This window comes from Moschus berezovskii, chromosome 3 (genome assembly GCF_049115385.1).
Source record: "Moschus berezovskii isolate FMDL1 chromosome 3, NW_MosBer_1.0, whole genome shotgun sequence".
NCBI classification, from domain to species: domain Eukaryota; kingdom Metazoa; phylum Chordata; class Mammalia; order Artiodactyla; family Moschidae; genus Moschus; species Moschus berezovskii.
In genome coordinates this window covers 117,642,588-117,659,245 of record NC_142462.1, presented here as the reverse complement: position 1 = coordinate 117,659,245, position 16,658 = coordinate 117,642,588, and the positions used below count along the sequence as shown (strand labels likewise).

The following is a 16,658-nucleotide window of genomic DNA, read 5'->3' as shown; positions in this document are numbered from 1 at the left end:
GTCCCCGGTCCCCCACCACAAGCCTTGGTTGAAAGGGCTGGACTCTAGACCCAGAATGGTGTCCAGTCTGACTCCGATTTCCTACGTTTAGGCAGATGACTCAGCCTCTCTTGTGCCTCAGTTTCCATATGGGGGAAAAAGAAGGAGCATAGTTATTAGTCTTTGCGGTGTAGAGTTGTGTGAGGACTAAAAAGGGATGCCCTTCGCCTGGAGAAGACTAAGCCCTACCTGTAATGTGAGCTCTCAGGCTCCTAACAACAATTGGAGCAGAAAACTAGATGGAAGGGGTAAAGATCAGTCTTTATTGACTTTATGATTGCTTGCCCATTGTGCCCATTTGTCATCCTTTGAAAATGCCTGAGGTTACCCAATAAAAATGCTTTCAAGATACAGTGGTCAAGGGTTTTTCTTCAAGTGTGGAGTCATTGTAATTCACATGGAAATAGACGGAAGAATTAGTTTTTGTGAGGGCATTGATAGTCGCTTTCATTATCGCGTGTAGTAACTGACCCGAGTGCTAATTTCATGGTATTAAAACATTTTTTTTATGTACCGGTTTTTACTTTTGTTTCTTTTGTGTAGAACTTCTAGTTTGTCAGCTCATCAATTTAAATAGAATGCAGAATTCTTTGTAGAGTTTACAGTTTTCTGTGAACCTATGAATTCATGAGTTTTTGGGGGGCAGGAGTATTGAATCTGATTTGAACTTGTCAGTGTCCCCACATTCTGGGAGTACTTATGGTAAAGCAATCAAAGGATAATTACAGCAGGGGACCCTGACTCCTTTCTGCCCAGTCACTTGCTGTGTTACATTGTTTACATAGACTTTATATCTTACTTTGCAGGTAGTAAGGAACTAGAGTCTGAGTCCAGATATGTTTGACTTGTTGAGAGGTTGAGTGTCTTTGAAAACAGCTTTTCCTAAGCTAGGAAAAGCACTGGCAAACATAAACATTTTGTAATTGAAACTTAGGTAGTTCTCAGTTATCCAAGGGTAGCGGGGACCAACAGTGTTTCCAAGAGTAAACATTGGATTCAACTGGCCTGTTGACTTTCAGATTTGTTGCTAAGCATGAGCCACTTTACTCCTGGAAGATTTCTAGTGTTTTCTCAGTTTTAAAGAGATAGGCCATAGACACAGTGCTGCATAGGAAAGGTTGGTGTGAGGCAACAGGGTTTCTGGGTCTAAGTCTTAGATTTGCTGGTTGTATTTCAGTTTCTTCATCTGTGAAATAGGAATATTTCTCAGGCTTGTTGTGAGCATAGATGAGTTGTAAAACATATAAAGCACTTAGCTTTAATTGCGGTAAGCGATTAGATTCAGTGGTCAGGCTATCGTGGTTGGATTTCAGGGTCCGTGTTGAAATGGAAAGGGCTTCCTAGGTGACTCAGTGGTAAACAATCCACCTGCCAGTGCAGGAGAAGCAAGAAACATGGATTCAATCCCTGGGTTGGGAAGATCCCCTGGAGGAAGAAATGGCTTTAGTATACTTGCCTGGAGAACTGCATGGACAGAGAAGCCATAGGGTCGCAGAGAGTTGTGTATGACTGAGCTACAGAGCACAGCATGCCTGCATGCCGAGATGGAAAAGGTTTGGAGCAATAGACTAGTAGCAAATAGTGGGAAAGACAGGCCGTGCTGGTCCCTGTGGGTTTAATCAGAGGCTTAGGGAGAAGGCCATGACTCCTCAGGTCAGACTTGTGTAGGCTCCGTGTATGAAGCACAGATCCACCAGGTAGAATCCTGAACTTTTCTGAGGACACCTGTGACATTTAGTGGTTTGCCTAGTTTCTTCCTCTTGCTCCTAAGTGAAAGTGAAGTCTCTAGTCGTGCCCGACTCTTCGCGACCCCATGGACTGCAGCCTCCCAGGAATTTTCCAGGTAAGAGTACTGGAGTGGGTTGCCATTGCCTTCTCCAGGGGATCTTCCTGACTCAGGGATTGAACCCAGGTCTCCTGCATTGCAGGCGGATGCTTTACTCTCTAAGCCACAGGGAAGCCCTCAGGGTACAATTTAGAGATTCCCATCTGATCTCAAACACTGGCCTAGATACATGGGCTCCCTACAAGTTTACTTTCCTCTCGATAAATCAGGGATATTTAAAAACAGAACAGTGTCTCATGAGGGGCCCTTGCGGTGCCTGGCGCTTAGAGTAATTCAGTAAATATTTGAGGTTAATGTTACGTTTAGAGAAGTTCCCTTCATCAAATAGACATTTAATATTTTCTAGCAGAGAGGTTATTTTTGTATGAATAACTTCTGTGAGTGTAATTTTTGGCGTGATGTGCCTGTAATGCGTACCCAGATTTCATGTAGCGGACAGTCTGGCAGACTGGTTCTCTCCAGGTTAACTAATTGTCAAGTACACCAAAATGCTCACCTCTAGTGATCACCAGCACGGGGAATATAACATCTTTTTAATCTTTGTTATTTGTAACTGAAGTGTGTGTTAGTCTCTTACTCGTGTCTGACTCTTTTGTGACCCCATAGACTGTAGCCCGCCAGGCTCTTCTGTCCATGGGATTCTCCAGGCAAGAATACTGGGGTGGGTTGCCATTTCCTTCTCCAGCGAATCTTCCCAACGCAGGGATCGAACCCGGGTCTCCTGCATTGTGGGCAGATTCTTTAACATCTGAGCCACCAGGGAAGCCCAAACTAAAGTAAATGGTTATTATTTTTAAAAAAATGACTAACCTAAAACATGAAAGTTTTCTGTAATCCCTCTTCAAGAAATAACCATTATTAACAATTGGCATATATTCTAAAAATTTTATTTATGTACATATAACCAATATACCATTCCTCTTGTTTTAAATAAAATGGATTTATAGCGTAAGTTTTGTAAATTACTGTTTGGAGCAGTAAGTAAAAATATATCAATATTTTATTTCAAATGTCTTGCTCTTTTTTTTTTTCTTTTTAATAAGAGTGTTTCTAAATGTTAAAAAAACAGTACAAGTGAGTAAATGTTACAAATCTTATTCAGCGATTATTCAGCAGTTAATATATTGGGTAGTATCCAATCTGTCAGATAGAAACTGGAGGAGCTGTATGAAGTGGTAGACATTATAGGCACAAATGGGCAGAAACAAGGAAGTTACACTCACCAAAAGTAGTTTGGTTCTAGCAAGGTCCCTTTCCTTTAGGGGATGGTAAAGGGTCTGTCAGGCAGATTACGTTGCTAGCTCTGATAGAGTGACTTCTGATTGGCTGGTTTAAGATCCCATTTTTGGTAGAGCTGAAACTGCACATAGTTGGGTTAATTATTAAGTCTGTGTTTGGTGATGTGGGATTTAATATAAATGAATCCATTTGGGGCCTGTTGTTTTTAACACTGCAGGAAAAAGTCCATCCTACTTAACAGAGATTGTCCTTCTGAAATCTTGTGTGTTTCTAAATTGTGTGTCTATAAATAAATATAAGACCTGTTTTAAGCCCTTTCCTGCAACTTTTTTCACTTACTACTTTGTTATGGTCCATATGTGTAAGTATCCCAAGTTGTTTTTTTTTTTTTTTTTTTTAGTGGGCAGTATAGACAGAATGGAACTAGGCTTTCTTAAAAGACATTTAGATTATTTTTAGTTTTTATTACTATATAGAATGTATAACTTTGATCATATTTTTGCATATTTATGTGAGTTTATCAATAGGATAAATTTTCGGAAATGGAATTACTGGATCAAAGGATCTGTCTGGATTTCTGTTATCTAGAGGAACTGACAACTATCTAGTGTGTACCTTTGATCCCAGGTGTTGTGGGGAATATACTTGTGATCTCTTCTATCAAGGAGCTTACAGTCTTGTTGGAATTGAGAACAAAACAAAATAAATGCTAGTTAGATGTTGAATTATGTGTGATGGGATCCACATAGGAACCACAGGGACTTGGGAGGAGGGCAGGCTGGAGAAGGCAGAGAAATCATGGGTGGACAGATGTCAGGTGGACGTCCAGAAAAGCACTGGATTTAAATCGTGAGAGGCCTAGGGGGGAGCACAAGAGCATTGTAGGCCCTGGGCCTTCCTTGATGGAAAGAAAGCTCAGTCCTGTGTCTGTCTGGGAACTAAAAATGGTGACTAGTGAGGAAGAAAGAAGGTTGAGAGAACAAGTAGAGGTTCTGGAAGAATGGTTGAGCAGTGAGGTTAAACCAAACTGTGGAGGACAGAAATTTATTGCAGGATAGAAGATAGATTTTTGAAAGTTTCTGTGTCCTTCCATCTCTAGAACATTCTCTATGAAACAGCCTTTTATATACCTTTAAAACTTGATTAAATTGTGTCATCCATGTCATGGTTCAGAATTGCTAGTTGTATACAGGTTAAAGTCCTTATCCTGACCTTTAAAGGCCCTTCACCATCTGATTCTTTACTGCTTTTCCAGAATACCTTTTTTTTTCTTAAATCACTCACCTCTCTGTCCAAACCAAGCAGAACTCACCACTATTTACTATATGAACATTGATTGGAGCCTCAGGACTTTGACCCTAGCTCATGCTGCACTCATCCCCTGGAGTGTTCATTTTCAATCCTTAGAATTCTTACTGTGAAGCTTTAGCCATTCTGGTGGGTATGTAGAGGAATCTCTGATTTTAATTTGCATTTCCCTTATGGCAGAATGCGGATATTGTCTGTTGTTAATTGTGAAATATTTGTCTCTTGCCACTTTACTTTTTTTCTTCGTATAGTTGATTTATAATGTTTCAGGTGTACAGCAAAGTGATTCAGTTATACCTGCATCTATTAGTTGTGTCTGTGTATCTATTTCTCAGATTCTTTTCCATTGTATGTTATTATAAGGTATTGTAATGTGGCTTACAGCGGGTCCTTGGCATTTATTTTATATATAGTAGTGTGTATCTATTAATCTTCAAAGTGAAAGTCGCTTAGTCGTGTCTGACTCTTTGCGACCCCATGGATTATACAGTCCATGGAATTCTCCAGGCCAGAATACTGGAGTGGGTAGTCTTTCCCTTCTCCAGGGGATCTTCCCAACCCAGGGATCAAACCCAGGGATCAAACCCAGGTCTCCAGCATTGCGGGTGGATTCTTTACCAGCTGAGCCACAAGGGAAGCCCAAGGATATTGGAGTGGGTAGCCTATTCCTTCTCTCGCAGATCTTCCCAACCCAGGAATCGAACCTGGGTCTCCTGCATTGCAGGCGGATTCTTTACCAACTGAGCTACCAGGCAAGCCCTGAGCTCCCAGAGAAGGTTAAGGATTAATCTTAAATCCCTAGTTTATCCCTTCCCCCTATTTCGTGTTTGGCAGTCACAAGTTTGTTTTCTATGTTTGTGAGTCTGTTTTGTAAATAAATTCCTTTGTATCATGATTTTAGATCCCACATAAATGAGATCATATGATATTTGTCTTTATCTGACTCGGTATGATAATTTCTATGTCCGTTCATTGTTTTTTAACGGCTGAGTAATATCCTATTGTACACGCACACACACAGACGATGGTTAGGTTTCCTGCATGTCTTGGCTATTGTAAATAGTGCTGCTGTGAACATTGACGTGCGTGTATCTTTTTTCGAATGAAAGTTTTCATCTTTTCTGGTTGTCTGCCTAGGGGTGGAATTGCTTGTGCATGCTCAGTTGCCCAGTCGTGTCTGATTCTTTGGGACCCCATGGGCTGTAGCCTTCCAGGCTCCTCTGTCCATGGAATTTTTCAGGCGAGAAAACTGGAGCTGATTGCCATTTCCTCTTCCAGGGGATCTTCCCAGTCCAGGGACTGAACCCGTGTCTGTTGCGTCTCCTGCCTTGGCAGGTGGATTCTTTTACCACTGCGCCCCTTGGGAAGCCCAGGGATTGCTGCATCATTTGTTAACTCTACTTTTAGTTTAAGGAAGCTCCACACTGTTCTCCTTTGTGGCTGCATGAATTTGCATTCCCATTAACAATGTAGGAAGGTTCCCTTTTCTCCACACCCTCTCAAGCATTTATTACTTGTAAACTTTTTAATGATGATCATTCTTGCCACTCTTCTGTTGGGTTGTCTTTGATTTTTTTAACATTTAACCTTTAGGAGTTTTTCTTTTAATTGAGATATAATTGATATATAATGTATTATTTTTGATTTGATACATGTATACATTGCAAAAGGATTATAAGTAGGAGTTTATGTATTCTGGATACATGGTTCCTTTAAGTCTTGATTTTCTCAATGAGGTAGAGAGAAGGACACTTTTCAAGGAGAGATATGAAGATTAGAGTATCTGTAAAGCATTTAACACTGATATATACAGTAAGAATGCAGACATTTTATTTATTTTGTTCATTGCCTTAACATTTTATCTAAAGGTTTTTAAAACTGAATAATATTTAACTGGTAAGCACATACTGTTGCTGTTTTAAACTCTGTTTATATAGGTGTGTTTCCCAGTATTCCTAAAAAAATGAATTTTTTTTGTTCTAGTGTCTGTGATCATTTCAGTTTTTTTATGAATCTTTATATTTAGAACTCCATATGCTTAAAGTAAAGTATATTTATTTTAAACACTTCGCAGCTAAAGTAAAAGAGTAAAACCTTCGTCGGGATCATTAACTTACTTGTGCTTATTTCACAAACTTAAGACATAGAGCAACCAATTACAGAGACTTTAATTTCTAGTTTACTAAAGTACTGGTATTTAGGCATTTTTGTATATATTTACAACATAGTATATATGCGTTATAAAAAGATATGGATAAAAAGATGAAATAAAAATGCCGTATTTCAGCCTCTCAGAGATTGCCACTATTCCCTCCACGTGTGTGTGCATTTGTTGTGTATACATTGATACTTATATCTCTCCAGACATTTTTATGTATGAATACAGACATTTTGAAACCAAAATGAGAACATAATGTAAGTTGCTTTATTCAGTTCACCACTTTACTTTTCCATGTCAGATTTCAAAGTATCTAATACCCAACCATATTTAAATTTTCTCATTCTCAAAATAGCTTCCAGGTGCTTGTTCCAAACTAGGACTACCTATGCATTAGGTTCAGGATTTTAAATCTCGAAACATTGTCCCTCACATTTTAAATGTCCTTTAATATTGAGTATTGATAAATAAAGCTCTTACATCCCTTTTAAATTTATCTGATGGAATAAAAAATACAGCAGTTTGGTATGAACCTTCATTCACTTAAAAATACATGATAAACTCCAACTCAAAAATTCCATTTCATTTTCCCCACATAATTTCATCATAAATTTGTGCTAGAAAACCTTTTATCTATCACTCTACCTTTCTTTGCAAAAAGATTATACATATTTAAATTTTAAAAAGATTTCTGTGACCGTAATGCTCTTGGGAGTTATTTCTTCTGAGCTGAGTTACCATTGTTGAGGTTTATTATGAATCGAATTACCCTTTTAAGTATTATGGGCACACACTTGGTCAAATCAGCATAATTATATTACACATTCTTGTAACAACTAACATTTCTGTAACACTGTGTGCTGGGCATGGTTTTAATACTTCAACACTGTAAAACCTGTAGAAAGTTGTGGACCTGGAAGTCAGGTTTATGTTTTAGCTATCTTCTTCACTAGATATGTGACCTTGGACATGTCTTTCAATTTCTTAGAGCCTTAGTTTCTTTATATAAAGTAAAATACATACAAACATGAAGTGCTTGGTGCAATTTAAGCTGCTGTAAAGTATAAAAAAGCAAGTTTAAGAGGTAGAATCAAAGCAAATGGAAGATACTTTGTACTAAATGAACTTTTTTATATTATTAAATTTTGAAATCCCTTCATTTTTCTATAGTTCTCAAAGGAGATAGCTCTTTATTTTAGTAAATGTGTTCAGTTAGGCAGGGCTACCTGTTCTTTTCTCTGAATTCTGTGTGTAGTTTCTTCTATACTTATTGAATTTATTGTTTCTCAGTTCAGTTCGGTTCAGTCGCTCAGTCGTGTCCGACTCTCTGCGACCCCATGAATCACAGCACGCCAGGCCTCCCTGTCCATCACCAACTCCCGGAGTTCACTCAAACTCATGTCCATCGAGTCGGTGATGCCATCCAGCCATCTCATTCTCTCTCGTCCCCATCTGCTCCCACCCCCAATCCCTCCCAGCATCAGAGTCTTTTCCAGTGAGTCAACTCGTCGCATGAGGTGGCCAGAGTTAGGTGCATGAAATTTTTAATAGTGGTCATAGTTTTTTGATGCCTCATGGTTAAGTGGAAATGTGTCTGGGAATATCTCATTCAGGATAGCATTCCTGTTATTTTTCAGATTTCTGGAACTTATTCTCCACTGAAAATGCCTGATTAAACCCATAAAAGGAGTAGAAAACATGAAGATGGATAGTAGCATCTCTGATTTACTAGAGGCTGGTTTGGACATCCCTGGGTAATCTGTACCTAGAGTTCGGACTCCTTTGTAATATAAATGAGTGGCCACGTGCATCACTAGTTCAGTAACAGACCTCTCAAGAACCCTTGGTGATGACATGCTTGGTACCAAACATAGCCCTAAACTGTTAACTCCCTTCTTTAATCTCTATTTAGTAAATATTTATAAGAATGATATAAGGGTAGATCCAAGTTATTTGCACTTATTTTTAAATTACAGATTAAAAATTCTTCAATATAGTAGTAAGATGCTTCTTGGTCACATATCTGAAGTAGTTAGGCATTCTTCTTAGAAATTTCTGGTTTGTACTTTTCTTTGGGTCTGGGCTAATACACGTGGCTATTGAGCATTTGAAATATGGCTAGTGTGATGGAAGCACTGAGTCTTGTCATTTCACTGTGAGAAATAAAACTCCATCTGTTATTGAAAAAAATCTTAATTATTTGGAATAATGTATTAGTTTACTGGAGCTGCCATAGCAAAGTGCTATAGACTGAGTGGCTTAAAGAAGTTTTTATGACAGTTCTTTGGCCAAATGTCAGAGATTCAAGTTTGCTTTCTTCCAAGGCCTCTCCTTGTTTGCAGATGGCTACCTTTTCTGTGTCCTCATGTGTTCCCCTTTGGTCTGTGTGTCACCTGGGTTCTGATCTGGTCTTTAAAAAGTACATGTCCTATTGGGTTAGTGCCACTCTTACGACTTCATTTTACCTTCAGTTCAGTTCAGTTCAGTCGCTCAGTCGTGTCCGACTCTCCGCGACCCCATGAACCACAGCACGCCAGGCCTCCCTGTCCATCACCAACTCCCAGAGTTCACCCAAACCCATGTCCACAGAGTCGGTGATGCCATCCAGCCATCTCATTCTCTGTCGTCCCCTTCTCCTCCTGCCCCCAATCCCTCCCAGCATCAGAGTCTTTTCCAGTGAGTCAACTCGTTGCATGAGGTGGCCAAAGTATTGCAGTTTCAGCTTTAGCGTCAGTCCTTCCAATGAACACCCTGGATTGATCTCCTTTAGAATGGACTGGTTGGATCTCCTTGCAGTCCAAGGGACTCTCAAGAGTCTTCTTTACCCCTTTAAAGACCCTATCATATCACTGTTGAATCACAAAGAGTCGATTTCAGTCTTATTTGGTTGCTGTTTCGTACTTCTATACAATATATTCTCTTATTCATTCAACACTTCCTAAGTATCTAAATTTTGTAAAGAACTTAAATTGTTCTAGTAGCCTCTTTGGAGAAGGCAGTGACAACCCACTCCAGTACTCTTGCCTGGAAAATCCCATGGACAGAGGAGCCTGTTTGGCTGCAGTCCATGGGGTTGCTAAGAGTCCACACGACTGAGCGAGTTCACTTTCACTTTTCACTTTTCTGCATTGGAGAAGGAAATGGCAACCCACTCCAGTGTTCTTGCCTGGAGAATCCCAGGGACGGCTGAGCCTGGTGGGTTGCCGTCTGTGGGGTCGCACAGAGTTGGACACTACTGACGCGACTTAGCAGCAGCAGCAGTAACTTATCTAAAAAGGGAAAACAGATGAACTTAATTTTATCTTTTATTTAACCTAATATATCTAAACTGATATAATTAAACATGTAATCAGAAATAAACAATTATAAATGTAATAACTGACATTTTTGTATTAAACCTTGAAACTCCACAATGTATAGTTTATACTTCTGCTGCTGCTGCTGCTAAGTCACTTCAGTCGTGTCCGACTCTGTGTGACCCCAGAGACGGAAGCCCACCAGGCTCCCCCGTCCCTGGGATTCTCCAAGCAAGAACACTGGAGTGGGTTGCCATTTCCTTCTCCATGTCTCTATTTAGATGCTAAAGTTTCATTAGAAACACTTTATATTTAGTTTGTGATAATTTGTCAGATATTTTGTTCTTATTCATATCAGCAAGAGCCAAATCATAGACTGGAACTTTTGGAACAAGCTTCATACACAGGGAATAGAATGTTTATTTTCCATGGAAAGCCTTTGGAAACAGTTATTGGAGATAACTACAACTGCACCTGGGTTTTTTGTCTGTATGTTTTTCTTAATAGCAGCACAGCTTTTCTGTTGTTTAAGGCAGTATGCCCGCTTTGAAACTTGGGGAACTTGCTTTTTTTTTTTTAAGACATTTTCATCCCTCTGTAGATGGCACGTAGACCTCAGGCTAAAACTTCAGCTTAAGGATTGTGATGTCTTTGCTATCCAGCCAGTGCTAATTAAGATATCCAGGAGTCAAACTAGTGGATTTTCCAGTTTCAGGGGTTAATCCTCTTATTTTGGGCTCCCAAGTAAAGAATCCATCTTCCATTGCAGGAGACTCAAGAGACATGGGTTTGATCCCTGAGTCTGGAAGATCCCCTGGAGGAGGAAGTGGCAACCCATTCCAGTATTCTTGCCTGGAAATTTCCATGGACAGAGGAGCTTGGTGGGCTACAATCCATGGGGTCGCAAAGAGTTGGACACGCCTGGCACTCACACGACAACAACCTCTTACTTTACTTTCCTGCTCAATTAGAAATCCGTTCTAGGTAGTTTTCAAGTCTCTTGAATGTTGCTGACTCTTCCTGTTCTTCCTTGGTGTATAACTCATAATTGTTGGAATGCTTCCTTTTTGTTCTCTTCCATTTATTTCTAATTTACAAAGACTTTTATGTCACAACTATACTTTATGTGTTTGATGTAGTTTAACTTTTCCATGTATTTTGTTTGATTTTCGTATTTGCCTTAATTTTTGTTGTTGTTTTAATTAGTTTCATTATATATCTGATGACAAAAATGTTTGGTTCATCCTCATTCTTAGTGGCCAAATTGTTTCTTTTGCCATAAGTAATATCTCATTAACTTTATAAGCCATCTTTTCCACATCATCTAGAGAATCAATTTCCTTAGTTCTTAGTGGTGTTAAGTCTCTGCAGCACCCACCTCCCACATCCTTACATATTAGCATTTTAATAGCTGCATGCTTTCCTAAAGGAAAGCTTCTAAAGTGAGTTTAAAAATAATCCCAATTTTAAAAAATCTTGTAAATCAGTCCTTTGTAGCATTTTCAGAAATAATACTATTCTTTTAAACAAAACAATTGAAAATATGGAGCGAAGCTGTGGGGGCAGTTCTGATATTCTCAGTGCTCAAATGTTATGGCTTGATCACTCCAAAAAAAAAAATCTTCTGTGGGTTTTGATACAGTAACACTAGATGTCTTTGAAGGTTTTCTAGGAAAATGAGGCGTATTTGTGCCTTAACTTCTCATTCAAATGAATTGTATTCCCTTCCTTCTTGTTAAAATTCATCAGAAAGAGTTATTATTCTTTGTAGGTGGCAAACAGATGCTCAAACAAATGGATTTCATTCTGAGAGTATTCCTGTATCTTTATCACACCATTGTCTTTGAAGGTGTTCATTTATCATCACCATGGAATAGTTGCTTTTGTTTTTGTGTCTTTAGAGAATTTAAGCTTTGATTTACTCTTAGGTCATGTGTAAGTTGTATAAATTCGGCTCGTGGCCCAATTGCTGATGTTTATGTTGAGGTGACTTTATTTTTCTTTTTCAAAGGAGGAAAACTGCTCTTGCAGTTTACAGCTCATGTGCGTACAAATGCTGTGAGTAGTGAATCCTGTGCTAGGAGAGAAAATCTTTGAAACCCTTCGTGTTCCTGGGGCAAGTGTGTCTTTGGTGGTGCCCCTCTGAGATGGCTGTCTGGCTTTCTTGCTTGAACATGTTCAGGTAGCTCTGTCTTTTTGAGAAAATACATCCTATTGTTGGTCAGCAGATTGTGAAAAATATATGCTTAAAATAAGCTGAAGTTGACCTTTAGTTTTCTTATTTCTAACTGAAATCAGATAGAAGACTTTCACTTGCTTTCTGCTTGTACATAGTCCCTCCTTTGTGTCTGACTCTTTGTTTCCCCATGGACTGTAGCCCGCCAGGCTCCACTATCCATGGGATTCTCTAGGCAAGAATACTGGAGTGGGTTGTCATTTCCTTCTCCAGGGGATCTTCCTGATGCAGGGATCAAACCTGTGTGTCTTGTGCATTGAAGGAGGGTTCTTTACCTGCTAAGCTGGAGATGGGGTGCCTGCTTTCTATTATTAATGTTCGGTCGCTCAGTAGTGTCTGACTCTTTGAGACTCCATAGACTGTAGCATGCCAGGCTTCCCTGTCCTTTACCGTCTCCTGGAGTTTTCTCAGATTCATGTCCATTGAGTCAATAATGCCATTCAAACATCTCATCCTCTGTCATCCCCTCCTCCTGTGTCTTTCCCAGCATCAGAGTCTTTCCCAGTCAGTCAGCTCTTTGCATTTCCTGGCTATAGTATTGGAGCTTCAGCTTCAGCATCAATCCTTCCGATGGATATTCAGTGTTAATTTCCTTTAGGAGTGACTGGTTTGATCTCCTTGCTGTTCAAGGGACTCTCAAGAGTCTTCTGCAGCACCGCAGTTCAGAAGCATCACTTCCTCATCACTCAGCCTTCTTTATGGTCCAACTCATGTCTCCAGCACCGCAGTTCAAAAGCATCACTTCCTCATCACTCAGCCTTCTTTATGGTCCAACTCATTTTTACTGGAAAAACCATAGCTTTGATTATACGGACCTTTGTCAGCAAAGTGATGTCTCTGATTCTTAATATGCTGTCTTAATTGCCTTCAAATACTGGCATATCTTAACCACATTTTTCTTTTTTTCCTCCTTTTCCAGGCTAAATATTGTAGTTATTTGTTTAGCAGTTACTTGAGTACCTGTTATGTAGCACAAACTCTTTTAGATTATGGAAGAGGTACCAGCAATTTTCCTTACATTTCATACTTCTCAGATCCACTCTGCCAGCGTAGGCATTAGTAATCAGATATTTTTCTCAAGAATGCTTACTGAGAGCCTGTCTTCCATTTTTTAAAAGACTTTATATTTTAGAGGTACTTTAAGGTTTACAGCACAATGGAGAGGAAGGTGTATAAAGTTCTCATATGCCCTGTACATAAGCATAGATAGTGTTCTCCATTGTCAACATCCCCACTAGAGTGGTGCGCTTGTTATAATGTGTTTGATGAGCTGACAGTGGTAGATAGGAATCACCCAAAGTCCATTGTTCACAGTAGGGGTCAGTCTTGCTGTTGTCCATTCCATGGTTTTGGACAAATGTCTGATGAAGCATGTCCATCCTTATAGAATCATATAGAGCATTTTCACTGCCCTGGAAGTCCTCTGTGCTCTGCCTGTTTATACATCCCTGCAACACTGATCTTTTTGTTTTTTATGATTTTACCTCTTCAAGAATATCATGAGAGTAGGAATCATGCAGTCTATGGCTTTCAGATTGGCTTCTTTCACGTATTAGTGCACGTTTAAGGTTGCTCCATGTCTTCTCATGGCTTGGTAGCTCATTTCTTCTTAGTGCTACCACAGTTTACCTGTTCACCTGTTGAAAGACTTCTTGGTTGAGTCCCAGTTTTGACAGTTAGGAATAAACTTGTGATAAATATCCATGTGTAGGTATTTGTGTGGACATAAGTTTTCAACTGCTTTGGGTAAAAATCAAGGAATGCAATTGCTGGATTGTATGGTAAGGTTAAGTTCAGGTTTGTAAGAAACCACCCAACTGTCTTCCAAAGGGGATTTGGAAGTCACTTCCAAAGTCCCTTTTACTTTCCCACCATCAGGGTATGAGAATTCCTGTCAGTCACCAGCATTTGATGTCTGTAATGCAGGTTTGGCCATTCCAGTAGGCCTGTGTTTGTATCTGTGGTATTGTTTTAATGTGTGTTTTTCCCTGATGGCAAAAGCAGAGCTTGTTTTCATGGGCTTAGTTGGCACACATATAGCTTGTTTGGTGAGGCATTTAATAAGGTCTTTGGCTCATTTTTTAATTGAGTTGTTTTGTTTTCTTAATGTTTGAGTTTAAATGTTCTTTGTATTGTATATTTTGAAAAACAGTCTTTTATCAGATGTGTCATTTGGAAATAGTTGCTCCCAGGCTGTGGCTTGTCTTCTCATTCTCTTGATGTTGTCCTTTGCAGAGCAGAAGTTTTTAACTTTAAGGAAAGCCAGTTTATCAGTCATTTCTTTCATGGATTATGCTTTTAGTTGTTGTACCTAAGAAGTCATCGCCATACTCCTGGTCACGTAGGTTTACTTCTTATATCCTAGTGATTGTATAGTTTTGCATTTTTCATTTGGGTCTTTGATCCATTTTTAGGTGGTTTTGTGAAGCTATAAGGTCTGTATCTACTTTCATATATTTGTAGGGGTGTGTTCATTTGTCCTGGAAGCATATCTTTGCTTCATTGTCTTACCTTTGTTCCTTTGATAAAAATAAGTTGACTGTTTATATGAGGGGCTATTTCTGGGCTCTCTGTTTCTATTTTCCACTGATATATTTGTCTAATCTTTTTGTCAATAACTCACTGGGAACCAGTGGGAAAACTTCGAGTTTTTCACTCTTAAATGTGATGTTTGCTGTAGGTATTTTGTAGGTAGTCTTTTATCAAGTTGAGAAAGTTGGCCTCTGTTCCCACTTTTGTGTTGAATTTTTAAAAATGATTTTTCTCTAGGTGAAATAATCATGTTATTTTTCTTTTTTAGTCTGCTTGTGTGATGGATTACATTGGTTGTCAAATCAGTCTTGCATACCTGAAATAAAGCCTACTTGGTTGTGGTATATAATTCTCTCTATACATTTTTGGAATTCAGTATGCTAATGTATTGTCAAGGATTTTTGAATTTATGATCATGGGAGATACTAGATCTCTAGTTTGCTTCTAATGTCTTTGGTTTTAGAGTTAGGGTCATGGTTGCCTCATCAAATGCGGTAGGAAATCTTCCTGCATCTGTCCTGTGAAAGGGATAGAATTGGTATGATTCTACGGAATTGGTATGATTTCCTCCTTAGATGTTTGTGGAATTCACCAGTGAATCCATCTGGGCGGTATCTGTATGCATGTCACCTTTGGCAGTCTTACAGTTTTCAGAATACATGCAAATGATTCTGATGGTCTATCAGTATAGTTGGGATATAACTCAAGGTTTTTCTCTGACATAATCTCTGTTGTTAATACTTGTAATTATTTTTTCATCTCCACACAGGAAACATACTTTAGGCTGTGTAACGTTTCATTCATTGAGCCAGCATTTGGATGCCTGCTATACATGTCGTCTGGAAGCAACAGATAGAACTGGACATGGAACAAAAGACTGGTTCCGAATAGGAAAAGGAGTACATGAAGGCTGTATATTGTCACCTTGCTTATTTAACTTATATGCAGAGTACATCATGAGAAGTGCTGGGCTGGAAGAAGCACAAGCTGGAATCAAGATTTCTGGGAGAAATATCAGTAACCTCAGATATGCAGATGACACCACCCTTATGGCAGAAAGTGAAGAGGAGCTAAAAAGCCTCTTGATGAAAGTGAAAGAGGAGAGTGAAAAAGTTGGCTTAAAGCTCAACATTCAGAAAACTAAGATCATGGCATCTGGTCCCATCACTTCATGGCAAATAGATGGGGAAACAGTGGAAACAGTGTCAGACTTTATTTTTCTGGGCTCCAAAATGACTGCAGATGCTGACTGCAGCCATGAAACTAAAAGACGCTTACTCCTTGGAAGGAAAGTTATGACCAACCTAGATAGTATATTAAAAAGCAGAGACATTACTTTGTCAACAAAGGTCCATCTAGTCAAGGCTATGGTTTTTCCCGTGGTCATGTATAGATGTGAGAGTTGGACTGTGAAGAAAGCTGAGCGCTGAAGAATTGATGCTTTTGAACTGTGGTGTTGGAGAAGACTCTTGAGAGTCCCTTGGACTGCAAGGAGATCCAACCAGTCCGTCCTAAAGGAGACCAGTCCTGGGTGTTCATTGGAAGGACTGATGTTGAGGCTGAAACTCCAATACTTTGGTCACCTCATGCGAAGAGTTGACTCATTGGAAAAGACCCTGATGCTGGGAGGGATTGGGGTCAGGAGGAGAAGGGGATGACAGAGGATGAGATGGCTGGATGGCATCACCAACTCGATGGACATGAGTTTGAGTGAACTCTGGGAGTTGGTGATGGACAAGGAGGCCTGGCGTGCTGAGGTTCATGGTGTCACAAAGAGTTGGACACAACTGAGCAACTGAACTGAACTGATACAGGTGGTACTATGCTAAATTGATGCAATGGAAATATGTGGCCCAGGCCTTCATGGAGAGTGTAGACTAATAGAGTGAATGCATTACCAAATCAGAAGTTACAGTGCAGTGTGATAAACGTCTTAGGTGAAATCCCGGGTATTAAGTGGATCACATAGAAAGGACTTGAGACTTACAAGGCTTCTGAAAAGAA

General features: G+C 39.5%; 1 protein-coding gene across 6 annotated transcripts in view; it reads left to right on the top strand.

Moving 5' to 3' along the window:
• Nucleotides 1-16,658, top strand: part of TPK1 (thiamin pyrophosphokinase 1) — a 392,426-nt gene that overhangs the window by 1,149 nt on the left and 374,619 nt on the right. For 2 of the 6 annotated variants that reach the window (XM_055421432.2, XM_055421429.2), the window contains exon 3: nt 1,811-1,882. The exons of the other annotated variants lie outside the window; for them this stretch is intronic. In XM_055421432.2, the coding sequence (XP_055277407.1) occupies nt 1,811-1,882 (72 nt within the window). The remainder of the gene's footprint in view (nt 1-1,810; nt 1,883-16,658) is intronic. 6 annotated transcript variants of the gene reach the window in all.